The sequence below is a fragment of the Polypterus senegalus genome, chromosome 1 (assembly GCF_016835505.1).
Source record: "Polypterus senegalus isolate Bchr_013 chromosome 1, ASM1683550v1, whole genome shotgun sequence".
Taxonomy (NCBI): domain Eukaryota; kingdom Metazoa; phylum Chordata; class Cladistia; order Polypteriformes; family Polypteridae; genus Polypterus; species Polypterus senegalus.
Genome location: NC_053154.1, coordinates 123,020,072 through 123,038,987, shown reverse-complemented (window position 1 = coordinate 123,038,987; position 18,916 = coordinate 123,020,072). Strand labels below are relative to the sequence as shown.

Genomic DNA, 18,916 nt, shown 5'->3' with positions numbered 1-18,916 from the left:
GGAACATCATCAACAAAAGTGCTTATGAAACGTTTGTGGAAGACTTTCCAAAGATCATTATTGAGAATGAAAAAAAAACAACATTATAAACTGCATATATTGGGAGAAGGATGCTAAGGATAGAGCTGCCAGGCAGGAGAAAAAGGGGAAGATGTAAGAGAAGGTATGGATGTGGTGACAGAGAACGTGCAGGTTATGGGTGTAACAGAACAAGATACAGAGGACAGAAAGATATGGAAGAAGATGATCCTCTGTGGCGACCTCTAACGAGAGCAGCCGAAAGAAGAAGAAGGAGAAGATTTGTTGCACATGTTTCGAATATCAGTTAAACCTGAATTTTCTTTTAATTGTAATTGAATGTAGCATTTCTACAGAATTTCATTTATCAAAATTACTTTACTTCTTTCTGTGGAATTTGTGAGGCTCTGTAACTCTTTAAAAATGTTATACTGTACAGTATATTGAACAAACCAAAAGAACTACAGCAAAAAACTGCAGGTAAGACTACAACAATACAAACATTGTTGATTTGACAACATCATGCCAATAATCTATTAAGAGTTCACTTATTAAAAACAAAGTCAACAGCTTAAAAACCCATCAGAATGCATTTGCAATACTTACTAGTCTTATACTTCTTGCAATCACAACAATTCCAGTGAGGGCAATTCCAATGCTGATATTCTGATTAAAGAAACAGAAAACAAAAGATATATAACAGTATATATTTATATTTATATCTTGAATTTACAAATAAAAAGTTAGTTGAATATCGCCAGCAGTAAGGAACACAGCATTAAAAAGAATTACAATAGCAATGTAGTGATGAATGTAATGTCTGATCCTCTGGACATATTGTAAATTGTAAAGCATACATTTCTGAGAAACAGAAAATGCACATCATTTTACATCCCGAAGATTCTTCCAAGTCCTGTTTTTAAAAACAAATCTGAAAGTTATGTAGCAATACAGTAAGACAGAGACTTATAAAATGATATATCAAGATATTTACTGTGTGGATTCTCAAGTGAACTTACTGTATTTCTTCAGACATTATAAGGATAGGCTTTCAGGCTGATCACTACCCCTATAATTTCCCAGATATGTGAAGAAGAATGTTATTCTGTGTACCTTATACAGTATATGATTTTGGGGTGTTTCTGCTTTAAACACACCTCTTACCTAAATGAATTTACATGTAATTGTAAGCAAAAATCGACAGGATTCTCTGCATAAATTTTAAAAACAGCTGCCTAAAAATTAATTTAGTGTATGAAAGCATTTTAGAAAAGTAATGTATGGATTATTAAAACCTAAATGCAAACTAAAAAACAGACAATACCTAAGGACAAACTTGTAACTGTAAGCATCCAAAATATTTATTAAAACGCAAGTTCGAGCTTACATAAGTATAATAATGTTCTTATGACATCATGAGTATCCAGGTAGCATTTAAACAGATATAACAAAAACAAAACACGCAAATAGAAATGAATGCTAAGATTACAAACTTTAATGCTAAAGTAAATGTGCTTATTTAGAGATTTTCATGTTCAAAATACTCTTATACTGTATATGTTACAAGCCAAGCTACATGACAGGTAATAAAATAATTTAAAATTATTTGCCATTTCTTGCTCTACATGTACCTTCAGCACCCCTCATTGATATCCATGTGTGTCTGAACCTCACCTCATTGATGCTTCCTCTGTCGAACATGATCCCGTAAAGTATGCTACTCACACTTTGTCATTATTTTTGAGGCACACTTTACACTTCCTATTTGCTTTTATACTGCCCGTCTTTGAAGGTGACTCTCTCACCATGCCTCCTTCACCTTTACTTCTCCTTGTGTGTCTAACACTCACACTCCCTTTTTCAGTTATGTCACCAAAGTCAAACTGACCAATCATATTGCTTTTAAGGACAAGACACATACACTGACCTTAGTCATGTCATTTTCTAACTCACTTAACCGAGACCAGCTAGCATAGGGTACAAGGCAGGACCAAAATCTGGACAGGGCAACATGCAACACATCCACCAAACACACACTGGGGCCAATTCAGTGTTTCTGATTCACCTCATCTGTATGTCTTTGGTTAGGGGAAGGAAACCGGTGCAGACACAGGGAAAACATGCAAAATGCCACACGACAGACATTAGTATTTTATTACAGTATATAGTACATAATTAAAGAAAGCATGTGATTAAAAGCACAATGCCAATGCTGACTCAAAGCTTCACTACTCAGCTCTGCCACTTGCTTTATGCAGTTTATATGTTCAACTAATACCTACTTTTATTCTCCCCAATTTCAAAATATATGCAGATCACATTGACTGATCTCTTGAAACTGGTGTGTGTTTGAGTGTCTCCTGGAATGGAGGGTTTGTTTTTATTTGTGGCCAACGTTGCCAAAATAACATCTACCTAGATGGATCGAAGAGATTTTAAAAACAATCGTCAAATAATACATTATTAACACCTATGTACAGCACTTTGGGAATTGCACATACTGTATTTTAAGTAAAAAAGACATTTCAACAATTAAAGAAAAACATACTGACCCAATAGCAATCGTAATTTTACCTATGTAACTCTCATAGCAAGAATCATGATAGTGCAGTATGCAAAACCACATCTAAGTTTGGCTCCTAAAGGGTTTCTGAAAAGTAGTTTATATTTTCTCTCGATGTTTTTATGGGTTTCCTATGTGGACTTTGAAAACATGCTGTTAGATCAATTAACAGCACTAAATGGTCCAGTGAAGTTTTTTCTGTGTTTAGGTTTATGCAGTGAAGACCTGGTATTATGTCAGGGATTGGTTTCCACTTTGGTCTCCATGATATCAGTAGACACTTTAGCTCTCGATAGGAGTGTTTTTATGAACCTACTTTTCTCAGCATTTGGTCAACAGTTCCTGACAGCACTGGGCACAAAGAACCAACACTTGGACACACAAAGCAGGACAATTCAGAATCATCTGGTTAGCCTAAAATACACATTGTCTTTTATAATTTAATAATAATAATGTGAATTTCTCCTTGGGAATAATAAAGTATCTATCTATCTATCTATCTATCTATCTATCTATAATGTACAAGAGAAAGGGCAAGAGAAATAAAACAGAAACCCTGTGCAAACACAGGCAGTGACTTCACTCGAAAACAAGGTAGCTTGGGAGGCAAAGGTACTAAGCTAAATGTCACAGTGCCAAGCTGTTCATCAATCACCTCTACATTTTTTCATTGAATTGAAAAAAAAAGATGGATAGATGTGCTATTACAGTATATTGGATGTCAAAGAATACATAACATTAGTGCTGGCAAAAACTGTCCAAAGACAGATTCTGCAGAAATGTTAACTGCAACAAAAGCATTCAACTGAGGCAAATTCTTTTTAACTGAACAGTGGTGCAGTACTTAGCACTGCTGAATAACAACTGTAGAGTTCTCCTAAAGGGTCTGTATATGTGAGCAGTTTTCCTCCTACACCTCAAAAGTAAATGTGTGTGTGTGTGTCTGCATGTGTCTGTCAGTCTCTGAATGGTGGCAACTTTAAACTCAACCTTTATAGCGTGGACTACTATTCACATTCTAGTTCCCACCCCCATAACTGGATTAAATAGGTTTTTCTGTAATGCTATCAGAAAAATGAAATGTACTGTACATTTGTTTCTAGTGTACCTAATAGTATTATGTAAAAGGTTTTGAATCAACAATAGGCAACACATTTCACACAGATTTTTGCAGGGTTATCCTGCTTTATTAAACTGCAAGAATAATAATAGTGGCTTTAACGTTATTCAGTTTTACTGAGGAGCAGATTAATAAACACATAATAAAATATTCCTCATTGTAAAATTGCAATATGAAAAACACTAATCTGAATATGCAAAAATGATTCATATCATATGTACTTGTTTTATTTTTATGTAAATTTCCAAAGTTATTATATTTTCTTTTGGAAAACTCTAGGAATTTGCACTTTAAATGTAATTTAAAATATATTTTGAAACAAGCGTAAAAAACACAAAAATGACACTAAGAAAGGAAAGATTCTGAGAAACAGAAAACTTTGGGAATGCCTTCTTTGCACGAGTGCTGGCATCAACATACATCCGATTTACTGAAAAGAAATGGGAGCTCAATTAACTGCAAAATTCCTGTCATGAAATGATTTGGTATGAAACACAATCCTCTGTGTGCGTCTTTGAGGGAAGCCCAAAGGCAAAGCATCTGAAAGAACAGTGTGTGATAACATGCATTACTTTATTTCTTGGGGAATACCTGTGTAGTCAGTTAGTTTTAGGAAAAAAAAAACAGGAACGGGAAAGATGGGTAGTCTGGTACATTGACCTTCATTGTAATAGTCAACATACATGGATAGTGAGGCGAAAAATTGTGAGGTGTGCTCATTTTTTGTATTAAAAGCGAATACGCGTTTAGTAAACGATAACGGAAATGTTAATAAACGCCGTTTCCTGACTTTTTACCGTTGATATACATAATTTGTTACACTGTGACATGACCACACAAATAACGATGGTTGAAACAAACTAAAATGTGCATATACGGTATTTATATAACATTGTTTTTTTCAGCAGAATACTGCAGCAGTGCACAAGCTACACTTTATTGTACAAATCTAATAAAAAACCGCTCTGTTTTGGTTTATAAATGTTAATGTTTAACTCATACCCTGAGAACAAACAGATGCCTATCTAAGAAATTCGACACTTTCGATACAATATTGCCTCCGTTCTCCCCGTCTTTTTCATCCGACTTTTCCTGCGGTAACATGTTGCCTTGTTGTTTTGATAAGCCCCGCCCACCACAACGGACACCGCTGAGGATCAAAAAGCTTCGAAATGAAAATGAATTTGAAGTTGACATAAAAGAAACCCAAGTGGTTAACACTTCAGCCTCACTGATCCAGAATCCGTTCCAGTCCCGATGCTCTCCGTGTGGATTCTGTGATTTCTCCCCGTAATAATGCCGATTTTTCTCTGACATCTTCAAAGATATGAATGTTAATTCGGTTGGCGATTTTACAATGATACCACGTGAATGATCCTTTAATAAAATGTCACTCTATCCAATTAATTGCGCCCAATACTGCAGGAATAAACTAATGCTCATGGGACCTTGAATCGCATTAGGAAGTTTTGAGAATGTTATGCATTTTGAAAAGAATCAAAGAGGAGATCATGTTGGACAAGTGTGTGGATGTAAACAGTAATCAATATTAATTTCATTCCTGGTTATTATATTACTTTGCCTATGGCGTGGAAAAAGCACAGATTCATGAAAAGTAACCCTGGTATCTGAAAAGAGATACAAAGTTTTAAAGGTCTGTCAAAAGTGTCTATTAATCCTTTCCCCAGACACACTTATTCCATTACAACATTAAAAGATATGAGAGTTCATTCAAGAGCAAGGCAGGAAGTAATCCTGGACTGGACACCAATTCAAACCATTCTACATCCTGAAACAAACTAATGAGACATGTACTTGTAACAGAAACCTTCACAACCTTTAACAACTATCTGCATGGGATAATGGAACAGCTTAGCTATTGAATATTCAAACAAGTCTGATGGACTGAATAGTCTCCTTCTCATTTTATCAGAATTTTTATATTAATATCTTCTTAGTTGCCTGTGATGACACCGTGGTTAGTTCTGCTGCCTCATGGATGCAGCATCCTGGGTTCAATTTCCACACCAATTCATTGTGCAGGGTTTTCATATTATTTTCATTTCTCTGAGGTTTTTACCCACCAAAGAAATGCAGATTAGGTAAATTGTCATCACTATGGTTGTGTATATCCATGGCTTATGGTGGAGTAGTGCTCTGTCCAGGGCTGTTTATAACTTTTTGCCCTGTGCTGCCATAATAAGCTCTTATTCACCGAGACCCTGGATTTCATGGTTTTGAGAATGTTTATGTGTATGCAGTCAAAACTACCCACATACCTTGGGTTTGTACAATGAAAGGACATATTGTACCAGGAGAAATCCTAAATATGCACAGTGTTCCCAGTTAGTGATCAAGCAGGAAATTAAATCCCTGTAATTTAAACTAAACAGTACCAATGCCATTGTGCCATCATTAAGCATCATATTTCCAAATTACATGTCTTGAGGAATGAAACACTATTGTTATAACTGCATTGTTTAACTTTTGTTTGTTTACAATTCAAGTACAAATCCTTTTTAAAGTAAGTAGGGTTAATGATTTTAAAAAAGTACAGATCATCTTGTATTAAGACTTGCACTGATTTTGAAGTGTGGCATCATGGGTAGTATTGCTGTTTTACAGACTCAGAGTCCTGGATTTGAATCCCATGCCTGTCTCTGTGGAGCCTGCATGTTCTTCCTGTGGGAGTTTTGCACTCTGGCTTTCCTTTGACATACCTAAAGACATGCATGTTCAGCGAATTGTTGATTGTCAGTTCCAAACTGGCCCACATGAGTGAGCCCATGAGATAAATTGGACCATAAACCCCCCCACCCCCAACCGTGAAGATTTAAGAATGTTATGTTACTTTTTTAGGCACAGATTTAAAGACTATAGTAAATTAATTTAAACTCATCAGAAAATCACTATAAAGAAGGGATCTGCTGCTGTATATTTGCTTAACAAATTAAACACTCATTTTTCTTAATCTCACATCTGAAAAAAAACACAAATAAACTTTTGTTTTTAATGTCTTTGCCATTCCATGGTGTAAAACTGTCTTTGGTAATGCAGATATTGTTGAAAAGTGTTCCATCTCCCTGAGACACGGATATTAATTAAGCAAGTTCAGTAAATGGCATGATGGAAAATGTAATTAGAAAGTTAAAAAAACTAGCTATGTTGACGTTATAAATTTAAAAATATTGTATATTTGATATCTTTTGCCTTACATGTACCATCAGCATTAGTCCTACGCCTTTGGCATCCTTGTGTGTTTCAATCTGTCTTAACTGAAGTTTCCTGTCTTGATCATGTTCCTGTAAAGCCTGCTCCTCAAATTCTGTCATTTTGAGGCACATTGCTCACTTCCTGTTTGCTTTTTGACTACCAGCAATGGTAGACGGGCCCCCATTACCTGCTGTGAAAACATCATTCATATTCTTGCAGATAGTTTCCAAATTTAAAAGTGACTCTCAACGTTCCTCCCATGCCTTTCCATTTTGTGCTTGAGTGTGGCATCCTCTCTTTCCTGGTGTTTCTTGACTCAATCATGTTTGACTGAGCAACTAAAGCCAAATTGACCAATCAGATTGGTTGGAGGTGCTAGACACACATGTAGACAGCATACATACAGCAGTGTTTTATTATGTAGTAGATTTGTTCCTCATCAAAATCTCAACATCACTATGATCAGTTTGAAAATGAAGCTCCAAATATTAGTTTTGTATTATCAGCATAGCTGGTTTGTGCTCTGCTTCTCATGCTTCTGGAACAGACTCTGGCACTCTTAGCGCTAAATTGGATTAAGCAGATGTAGTAATGGATGTATGGATGTTATTTTCATTTTTAGTATTTTTATAAAGAGAGGCACAAGATAGGGATATGATTTATGTTGCTGCATCTTGACATTGTATGGTCAGGCTTTACAGGTATATGTTACTTTCATGTGAGTATTCCTCTGAGTGCTCCAGTTTCTTTCTTTTACTTTTGTCTTATTGATTCTATTTTTTTTTTCTTAACCTTACAAATGTTCCTTTAACGTTTTCTCATGTATCAAAATTGTAATTGCACCAGACAGGTTTTCTTTTTCTTTTTGTTATAGAATGTAATTTGACAGAGATCAGTTATTATTATATATAAAGTCTTATCTATTCTGACAATATGCCATTTTTTCCTCTTTTTAATTAATTGCAGTTATTAATTCTTGTCTGTAGAAGTGTGCAAAATTGGGTCAAATACAGAAGCAGAGTGTTATGGTGTGATGAACCCTATCAGAATTGGGTGATGTTATAACAGGTGTTCCACAGCGGCAGTTTATCGCATACATGGATCAAATATCTCTAAACCTAGGTCTTTAATTGTCCGCTTCGAGAGATTGCCATGTAATGGCACTTCTCAGACAGAAACAAGAGATTATATTTGAAAATAACCACATTCGTATTTTCCCTGATTTCTCACCCTCAACAGCTGCTAAAAGTGCAGCTTTTTGCATCATTAAACAGCGGCTTTATGGAAAGCCGATATCAGATACAGCCTCTTGTATCCTGCCAAACTGAAAGTGGATATTCAAGACAAATATCACATCTTCTCCTCCAAGGAGGAAGCAGAAAAGGAGTTAAGAAAGCTGATCCCAACACTTTTTTGAAATACGAAAGTGAGTCACATCCTGTCATGGTATAGCAAGAAGATATTACCTGCTGTCTGATCTGCTTGCAATGGTACAGGTGGCATAATTACAAGATATATATAATCTTGTAAGTATGATGCTACTGTTATTTCTGACCATGCCCCTCTGATCTTGGAGCTGAAATCATTATGCCCCACATACTCATCTTGCAGATGGCATCTTAACCCACTTCTATTAGCAGATGAGAACTGTACAGAATTTATATCAAAACAAATCAGTTACTTCCTAGAGACAAATACATCCTTAGAAGTCTCTGCAGGAATACTCTGGGAAACTCTAAAGGCCTTCTTAAGAGAACAGATTATTTCATATCTTTCCCACAGAAATAAATTAGAAACCAAGAAGGTATCAGACCTAACCAGCAAAATTACTAGAATAGATCAAGAACATGCCAGGTGTCCAAGTGAAGCTCTTCATAGCAAAAGACAGGCTCTGCATTCAGAGCTCAACCTCTTAACAACCAAAGAAACTGAACACCTCATTTTTAAATCAAGACATCATTACTGTAAACATGGAGAGAACGCTAATAAGCTCTTAGCTCAACAAATCCACAAGCAAGAAGTTCGCAATGCAATTCCAGCAATCACCAACATGAACGGAGATAAAATCATTGACCATAAAAATATAATGCACACATTTAGAGACTACTATAAATCTTTATATTCTACTGAATTCAAAGAAGACAAAGTACACTCTAATGCAATTCTGGATACATTACAGATACCAGAATAGATACTTTTATTGCAGAGTAATTGGATAAACCTCTGGTATCAGAATTACTGGATGCTATAAAGTCACTTCAAAGTGGGAAAGCAGCAGGCCCCGATGGCTACCCTGTCGAGTTTTATAGGAAATTCTACACTCAGTTAGCTCCCTTCTTATTAGCAACATTTACAGAAGCTAGAGACAAACAAATTCTACCTCAAACAAGCATTAATCACCGTCTTTCCTTAACAAAACAAGGACTTATTACAATGTGCATCATACAGGCCAATTTCACTTCTGAATAATGATGTTAAGATACTCTCCAAAGTCCTAGCTAGAAGGATGCAGAAAGTGCTGCCTTTGGTAATATCACAAGATCAAACTGGATTTATTAAAGGTTGACACTTAGCTTCCAATCTCCAACGCCTGTTTAATGTAATATATTCACCTGCAAAGTCAAACACCCTGAAGTTATTATTATCATTGGATGCAGAAAAAGCATTTGATATGATTGAACGGAACTACCTTTTCACTACATTAGAGAAATTTGGGTTTGGCCCGAATATTTGTGCATGGATCAAACTACTGTATACCAATCCAGAAGCTTTAGTATGTATTAACAACAATTGCTCAGACTACTTTAAACTAGAATGTGGTACCAGACAAGGAGGCCCCTTGTCACTACTGCTATTTGCAATCGCCATTGAACCATTGGCAGTCCACTATCGAAATGTTTATCAGATAAATGGGATTATCGGAGAAGAACTGGAACAGAAAATTTCTCTATATGCAGATGATATGGTTTTGTATATATCAGACCCACAAAATACTGTGCCTGCAGTCTTAACAGCACTTTCAGAATTTCAAAAGATCTGTGGCCTCAGAATTAATTTGAATAAAAGTGTGCTCTTTGCAGTGAATTCTCAAGCATACAAAATTAGATTCGACACCTTCCCATTTATTATTGCAGATCAGTTTAAATACCTAGTGGTAAATATCACAAGTAAACATAAAGCTCTTTATCAACAAAATTTCAATGTCTGTATGGAAAAAAATAAGCAAGACTTGCATAGATGGTCAACCCTCCGTCTTACTCTAGCTGGAAGAATTAACACTGTTAAGATGAATATCCTTCCTAAGCTTCTTTTTTTATTTCAAAACATTCCAATATACATCAATAAATCATTCTTTAAGCAATTAGATTCAACCATAACCTCATTTATTTGGAACCTAAAACATCCATGTATCCAAAGAGCAACTCTACAAAGACCTAAGACAGTGGGTGACATGGTTCTACCTAACTTTCAGTTTTACAAAGTATTACTGGGCAGCAAACATACAAGCTATAAAAACCTGGACACAAATAGATGAACATACACAGGCTTGGTCCGCAATAGAAAGAAAATCCTGCAGTACTTCTCTATATTCCCTGCTTTGTTCCCAATAAATGTAAGTTATCGCCAATATACTAATAACCCAATTGTGTTTCACTCACTCAGAATAAGGAACCAATGTAGAAAGCATTTTAAGATGGAGAATCTTTTATCAGTGGCAGCTCTGCATGAGAACCACCTTTTTCAACTCTCGCAAACATATGCAGTTTTTAATATCTGTAAAACATTTGGGATTAAATTGCTTAGCAATCTTTATAAAGACACCATCTTTGCATCCTATGAACAATTACATTCCAAATTTAATTTTCCAGCAACACATTTCTTTCACTAACTTTATATCAGAAACTTTGTCAAACAGAACCTGCCCGATTTTCCCCATCTCCCACCTTCCTCTATGCTGGAAAAAATATTGCTGTCTCGAGGACTCAGACAGCATTTCTGCAATATATAAAAATATTTTACAGTCCCTCCCTTTCAAAGATCCAAGAGGACAACATATCAGAAAAGGAGTGAAAGGTAGCAATACAGAGAACTCACTTGAGCTCCATATGCGCAAAGTATACAATTATTCAACTCAAAATTATATATCGAGCACATCTGTCTCGCTTAAAATTATCCAAAATGTTTCCAGGGCATGATCCAACCTGTGAACGCTGCAATCAAGTTCCAGCCTCACTAGGTCACATGTTTTGGGCCTACACAAAATGAACATCATTCGGAACAAAAATTGCCTGCCTTTCAGACAGCCTTGGTGTCACAATCCCTCCTAACCCATTAACAGCTGTGTTTGGTGTTCTTCCAGATGGGCTTAAAGTGAAGAAGGACAAACAAACTGTGATTGCCTTCACTACACTATTGGCATGCAAACTTATTTTGCTAAACTGGAAGAATCCTAACTTTCCTCTTTTAAGTCAGTGGGTGAGTGATGTTTTATGTTATTTGAAATTGGAAAAAATCAAATTCTCACTTAGAGGATCTGTGCAGAACTTTTTCAAAACCTGGCAGGATCTAATCAATAATATTTTAGAATAAGCTCTTAAAGCACTGAGGAAGAAGATTCTCTCCCCATTTCTTTTTCTTCTCCATGTATCTGTATCCGCCTAATAAACTCATCAATTTATTAATTTTTGCTATTTTTGTTTTAGTCCGTTGGCCATGCTCTCTTTCTCAGGAGTGGGGGTTGATTTGTTTTCAGTCCTATTTTTTATTTTGTAAAAATTGATCTATTTGTATGGAATGATTACAATAAAATCAATAAAATTAAAAAAAAATTTTAAAAGTAGTTATTTTTGAAGAATTAAGTGAATAGGACTGATGAGCTTTTTTGGGCTGGATGAGCTCTTCTTGTCTAGATTGTTCTAATGTTTTAATGATCTAACAGAAGAAATGTCTAAATCAGACAATCAGACTCTGATTACATGAGCAAGAGGCTGTGGTCATCATCATGTAGTGTGTCTAGCGGTCTAATACAGTGCCTTCTGTGGCTGCTTCACGCCACTGTAGATTTTATAAACAAACAACAATTAATGGTGCTTTGGGAATACCTTCATGCCAGGGGTGTCCAACTCCAGTCCTGGAGGGTGGTAGAGGCTGCAGGTTTTTATTCTAGCCATCCTCTTAATTAGTGACCAGATGCTGTTAATTAACTTTTTTGCCTTAATTTTAATTGACTTCACACAGACCTCTGAATTGTTTCTTTTTTCCTTAATTACCAGCCAAACAATAATGAGATATGAAAGGAGCCAAAACATGACCCACTAACCTGTGCCCATCACACAATATCTGAAAATAAAGAAAGATGATGGTCTCAGTGTTCTTAGAAAAATGAAAGTCAACAGTTTTGGAATTGTCTGCTGTGGTAGAGTGGAAGCAGCAAGAAATAGGAATTAAATAACAAGTTTAAGTAACAATAAGAATGGGCTTCTAATTAAGATATTGGTTGGAGTAAAACTCTTTGGAGTTTGAAGCCCCGACTTAGCTGGTCATCTGTTGGCTCCATTCACATCTCATTTTTGTTTGGCTGCCATTTAATGAAGATAAGAATCATTTTAAAGCACTGAATCTTAAAAATGGGGCCATTAAAATTAAGGGAAAAGAAGTTAATTAGCAGTGAAAACTGGTCACTGATTAGGAAAAGGGTTAGAATGAATGCATGCAACCACTGTGGCTCTCCGGGATCGGAGCTGGGCACCCCTGCTTTAGACAGTATGATTCAGCATTCCAAATACTACAATTCAATCCTTAGGAACATCAAGAGTAAGGGAGGCTCGTTGCTTTTAGTTTAGCCATAGCAAGTAATGATGCTGGTTGTTAATACACTAATGGGATATCTATATGCAAATTGGGTAACTAGTTGGTGGATGTGACTTTGCATAGTAATATAATACTCTCAGTCTGTGATCATCCATCCAAGACTGTAAATTAGAAGTTACTTATTAGCAAAGAACTAATTTCTCTTGTAACTACAAAAGGAACGAAGCAAAGAGCACTTAGTCTAAACTCTTTTACTTTACATACCACAAAACTTCATTCACTTTGACTCATTTGACAGTGGCTTGGCTTTCTAAATGCAACTCAGTTGATTTGTTCTTAAAAGTTGTGAGGGACAACACAACAGGATCAATGTCCCAGCTGGACTTCAGCTGGGATCCTTACCTGGCCAGGTTGCCAAATAAAATTTACAAGGACATGGGAGAGCAGTACATACAGGATATTGTCTCCCCCATATGCATGATAGCAGCATCCCTGGGCCTTAGTACAGACACCCACAAGAAATGCTGGGAATTGTAATCCAATAGCACAACCTTGCTGGGATCCATGGGTGCCACTAGAGGGTGCTGCAGGGAGTTACACTCCATATTCTTTGGGACCTGGCCCAGAAGTGCTTCCAGTGTGTGAAACCCTGGCATAGGAAGTACTACTGGGTCTTGTCCAGGTGAGTCAGAGCCATTAGTGGAGACAGGCAATACTCCTCTTAGAGAGCAGCAGTGTGCTGAAGAGAGGAGAACAGAAAATACAGCTTGTATAATTGTTTGTAAAGGTATTTTATAATAAATCCCTTTTTTTTTTGAAGCCAGGACTTGTTTTCTGTGTTCATGATTAGGCTTTGGGGATCTGTGGCACCCCCTAGCTTTTATAAGGTACGCTTAATCTTTTGGCTGCTGACTATGCTTCTTTTTCAGATTGGAGTACTAATGATGAAAGGTACTTGTCAACAACTTTAAGAACTTTGAGTTCCCAAAACTGAGCCAGTGATGGGCTTGATGCTTTTGTTTCTGAGATGAGCAGAATGTCAAGTCAACTCCTCACTTCTAGACCTTTTGCAGCACATTGTTCTTTTAGTGTTCAGAAAAAGAAGATGGTACAAACAGCTATTGTGGAAAAAATGGACAGTTATAGACATTTTTCTGTTCTATAGGATAATAGAAAAGTGAGGCTTTTAAGACAAACTGTCATATTCCAGTTCAAATATTGGTGAAAATAGAATAGATAGTTGAGAAGAAGGAGCATTAGAAACATTCTATAAAAGGCAGGAATTACTACTGCGATATGTGCCAGTCTATCACTTCTGCACACATCAATGGCCAATTTTGAATTGCCATTTAAAGTAACAGAAATGTCACTGATATGTGACAGTAAAACCTGTATATACAGATAAAATATCCACTGTAACACTGTGCTGCCCTGCTGTTGAAAAGTTTGGCGTCATTATTTATAAAAAAATGTTTTAGACAAAAATAAAAAGCTATAGATAGTTTTGCAGGGAAAGGACACATAACAATTATATGTATAGAAGTAAAAAACAGAATGCCTGGAGGAGTGTGTCATGTTACATTAGGATATAGGGTTGTAATTTTAGAGAAGTACCACAGTCATATAGAGAAAAAGAAAATCACATAAAATAACTTTATAAAAAGCAAATAATACGAGGAAGAGGTTGATAGAGAAGGCTTCTTTGTCTACTTTAATGAAAGAATGATGAAAAATCTTAAGGACAGGATGTGGGATGAAAAATTATCTTATCCACACAATAGGAAAAATAGTGTCAGTTAACAGACCGGTTGTGAGCTCTGAAGCAGCAGAACAGACCAATTCTGAGCTCTTTCATTACTACTGATAATATAACAGTATTAAAATAAGAGCGTAGCAGGCCCAGAATGAAGAGGAAAAGAAGAATATGTTAATGGAAGTGTAAAAATAATAGTATAGAGTGAAGATTCGGAGGGAAGGAATAAGGGAATATTTCTTTCTTACTTTAGATGATATCAGCATACCGAATATGACATGAAAAATAAGAAACTTTTTAAAATGAATAAGAATGAACAGTCAATAAGCTGATGAAGGGGAAAATGACAATGTTTAAAATATTGAAGTAAAATGAATATTAAGATCACCTAATTAAAAGTAAGAAGAAATTATGTCAACAGAAAAAGAGAAATGCTGAGAGTAGTGGAAGTATCACAGTAAAACAAAGACTAATTTTATAAAAGACAAAGAAAGACCAAAATAATATAGGCAAATCTGTAGTTTAAAAGTGTGTAATATGCTAATAAGGAAAAAGAAAGAAGAAATCTGTAAAGTATGAAGTCCTATCATGAGATAAGTGTTATCATGAGGGGAAAATGAGCTAAGAAAGTTATAAAAGTAACATAACAATCTCACACCTATTTAATTTTGTTCAGGATTATGGAAAGACAGAGTTTATCTTAGCAGAGTCAGTGTAAGATAGAAACCAACCCACGATGGGAGACTGATCCATCAAACGGCTTACTGGGAAATAATATGAAATATTTTTTGTAGCAATAAGTCATATTTATATAAAATATGCAACTACATGCATTAGTAGACTGCAATAAATGCCTGCTTTTTTAACAGTACTTTACAATATCATGTAGTTATAAATGCAGCCCAAATATGGTTGTGGTGGTCAGTAGCTTTCACAGACAGCAGAGTCCAACTCAAAGGATGTTAAAATAACACTGATTGATTTGATATTGTTAGCTGTGGTCAGCTGTGTCTTAAACATAGAAATGTATTGGAAGAAGTACCCAACTGAAGTCTGCTGATGTCACAAAGTAAAATTGACAGCTACTTCAGACCAGGATGGAGTGTAAGAGTCAGATTTAAAAAGCTAGTGTACACACAAAAAGAGGCTTGGGTGAAGAGCTTTCCACACAAACGTCAGGATTTATAAAAGTAAACTTGATGGGAGAATATGCGTATGTTTACAGCATCCCTGACCCATTCATATGCAACATTATAGAGAAACTGGGAAATAAATGCACCCTTGATCAAGTTAGGAAATGCAGCCAAACCAGCTAAAGGATGACTCGTGTACATATTAATTCATGTCACTGAGTCGTTCATTAAACCTTAACAGTGATTAATATAACAAGGCTCTCTTTTAGCTCCCTTTTAACATGGCCAATACTGCATACTTGCATTGGAGAACTTTTTTGGTTTTTAATCAGTTTATATAGCCTACCTGCTGTCACTTCTCACAGAACTACAAGCTGTCAGGATGCTGAACTCTGTCCACTATCTTCCCCCCCTTGCCCCCTGCCCCTAGACCGTAACAAGAGTCATTATCTTCCAAGTACCCTACTTCAGCTGGTATTATATAAAGACTCAATATTACATGTGCTGCTGACTGTCTGTCTTTTTGTACATCTTATAAGCTTCTCTATAATGCACCTTCTCACTTTTTACTGTAAGTGGCTTTTGCACTACTGATTATTGCACATTGTACTTAGGTTTACTTTTATCTTATATGTTATACTTATATACTTTTTTTTATATTTTATATTTTATTGTACTACGAACATGAGAGAGCAACAGTATTTTGATTCTTCTGTATGATCTGTACATATAGTGAATTGACAATAAAAGGCTATTTGATTGATTTGATTCAATGATTGATTGAACTAGTCAACAGGTCAGGGATATCTCAGGAAAACTTCACTCTATCATTCCTGCTGTACTGAAAGCCATTAACCAACTATCAAGGTGGTACATTCAGTTTTTGTGCGGTGTGGGTGTGCATGCATAAAACATAACAGGTTTTTTGCCTATCGTGACAGATAGGGGGCGATGCCGTCCCCTTGAACCCTCTGATCAGACACCAGATAAAAGTCCAATAAATTATTTTATTCGGACAATAAAGTACACAAAGCACTTTCACCTCCACTATACTTCAATAACAAATCATTAATCATAAAATACACAATAACAATAATCCTCCACACCTCCCAGCAGCTCAGTCACCCTTCCTCCCAACTCGGCCCAACCTGCTGGGGTTTCCCACAGTCCTTTTATATCTCTTAACCCGGAAATGCTTCAGATCCCTCAGCCCATGTGATTCCCCAGCACTTCCGGGTCAGGTGAAAAGTCGTCTTTTTTCTTCAGCCCGGATGTACGTCATTTCCTCTGTCCCCGTGACTAGGATGTATTTCCAGGTTATATGAAAAATATAAGTATGAAGCTACTTGTGTTAACTGCGATCAATTACATTCCATTAACAATAAAATAATCTGTGATGCCACGATGAGACTGACAAACTTTGTGGCTAGATGGCCTGGGTCAACTCATGATTCTTTAATTTTGTGGCAGACATGATGGTACTGTATGCAATGGATGGCTTGTTTTTTAAGAAAATAGATGAACCCCCAATTTTTCATATGGTCTATACTATTCATTTTAACAGCAATCATATCATTACATTGTCAAGTGATAGTGGCTTCCTGCTCAGATGCAAGCCACTGATGCCTTTTCTACCAACAGGTGCAGAATAGAGGCATTACCATGAAACACATTCTCTTGGTGCACTCAGTTGCAGAACATCGTGATGCATCAAGAGAGAGGCTGCTCTATCAGTCAATGAGGGTCTGCTGCATTTTGACTGGATATGTAGGAGACCGATTAGCATAGCCCATGGTTGTTTGTTGGCAGAGTTTGAGGCACGTTTATGTAAGCACTTACAAAAATATTGTGATTCATAAAGGTAAACTGTATAGAAATGTGAGAGTGACAGTTTTTATCAATTTAATTTTTTAGCATATTTTCATGAGGAAATCCAGGCAATGTTTTATTAATGAAATCACAGGTCTGGTTGCTTTGCTGATAAATTGTACTTTCAAGGAAATATTGAATTATTATGTAATGTAACATTTTTAATTAAAAATAAAAAGTTTGTTTAGCAACAAAACTGATCCTCCCAAAAAAACTCAATAGCCACCATATCAGGTACTGTATATAGTATGATAAATACAATCTCCTATGTCTTAACTATAGAAACAATATCATACTTAGCTATCTACTAAATGGCAACAATAGAGTGAAATTACCAAAAAAAACAACTATAAATGCAAAAAGACCAATACTAGCATTAAGCCACAATCAATATTAGTCAATGAAAGGAAAAAAGCAACTGGATTACGTTTCCTAACTAGCTATTAAAATTTGGAAAAAAAAACAATAATTCATTAAAATTGTTCAAATATCTAAGAATTTGGAAAGGAACCAATTTATTGTATAATGGGAAATGGCAAAGGTGATGCTAAACTTAATTAATTTTGGTCTCAAGATACACAAAACCAAAAGTGTCTTTTCACACACAGATTAACTATATTCCCAAATCTGTCTTTGTCTTATGTTCTACTGGTAAATCATTCTTTGAGCATGGTGTACTTCTGCTCAGTCTTTCCCATTAGCTGCATAATCAGATTGATCGAGTGCCATAGAAACTGTTCCAACACAGTGCAGCTCTTTTTGAATGCCCCGAAGCTCCGATTTTTTTCTTCTGTAATAACTAGTTAAATAGATCCAACACCTTTTAGCTGCAAGCTGATAATGTCCATTCTTTGCAATAATAATGTACAGATAATGCATCAGTGAGGTTGCTTTTAGTGTAATTTAAATATTGAGAACATTTTTTTCCACTCTGTGCTTATAAAGTTACCCTTAAATAATTCCTTTCTTCTTCCATTCACTTCCAGTTTGGAGAACTTTTTTTATCTTTAAAGGTTTACATTCAGTTTACCTCAGCCAACAAGAGACATGTACTGGTGTATGAGCAGCTTGCTTCCCTGGAGTTTTAACTAATTTGTACTGTGGATCTGAGTTACTGTCAGATGAGTAAAAGAGTAAAATATAAGCAATGCATAAATTTAAGTTAAATTATTTTTTTCATTACATTCGTTAGTCAGTCATTTTCTAACCCGCTTGTCCTGAACATTGTCACGAGGGGTCTGCTGGAGCCTATCCCAGCTAGCAAAGGGCAAGAACAAACCCTGGACGGGGCACCAGTCCATCGCAGGGCACACACACGCAAATACACACACACCCCAGCAACACACCCGGTTCATTTTACCAGCATGCCTTCAAGCTGTGGGAGGAAACCCACACAGACACATTTTGATTTTTCAACATTTTTGAAGCACCTAGTC

General features: G+C 36.0%; 1 protein-coding gene across 3 annotated transcripts in view; it reads right to left on the bottom strand.

Moving 5' to 3' along the window:
* c18h3orf33 (c18h3orf33 homolog (H. sapiens)) overlaps positions 1–18,916 on the bottom strand; it is a 30,922-nt gene that overhangs the window by 7,092 nt on the left and 4,914 nt on the right. For 2 of the 3 annotated variants that reach the window (XM_039757441.1, XM_039757457.1), the window contains exons 1-2: positions 4,704–4,821; positions 625–684 (exon numbers count right to left, since the gene is read on the bottom strand). In XM_039757441.1, the coding sequence (XP_039613375.1) occupies positions 625–684; positions 4,704–4,805 (162 nt within the window). In that variant the 5' untranslated portion in view covers positions 4,806–4,821. Of the gene's footprint in view, positions 1–624; positions 685–4,703; positions 4,822–18,916 lie in introns of those variants that run through there. The other variant, XM_039757450.1, reaches the window with a different exon arrangement.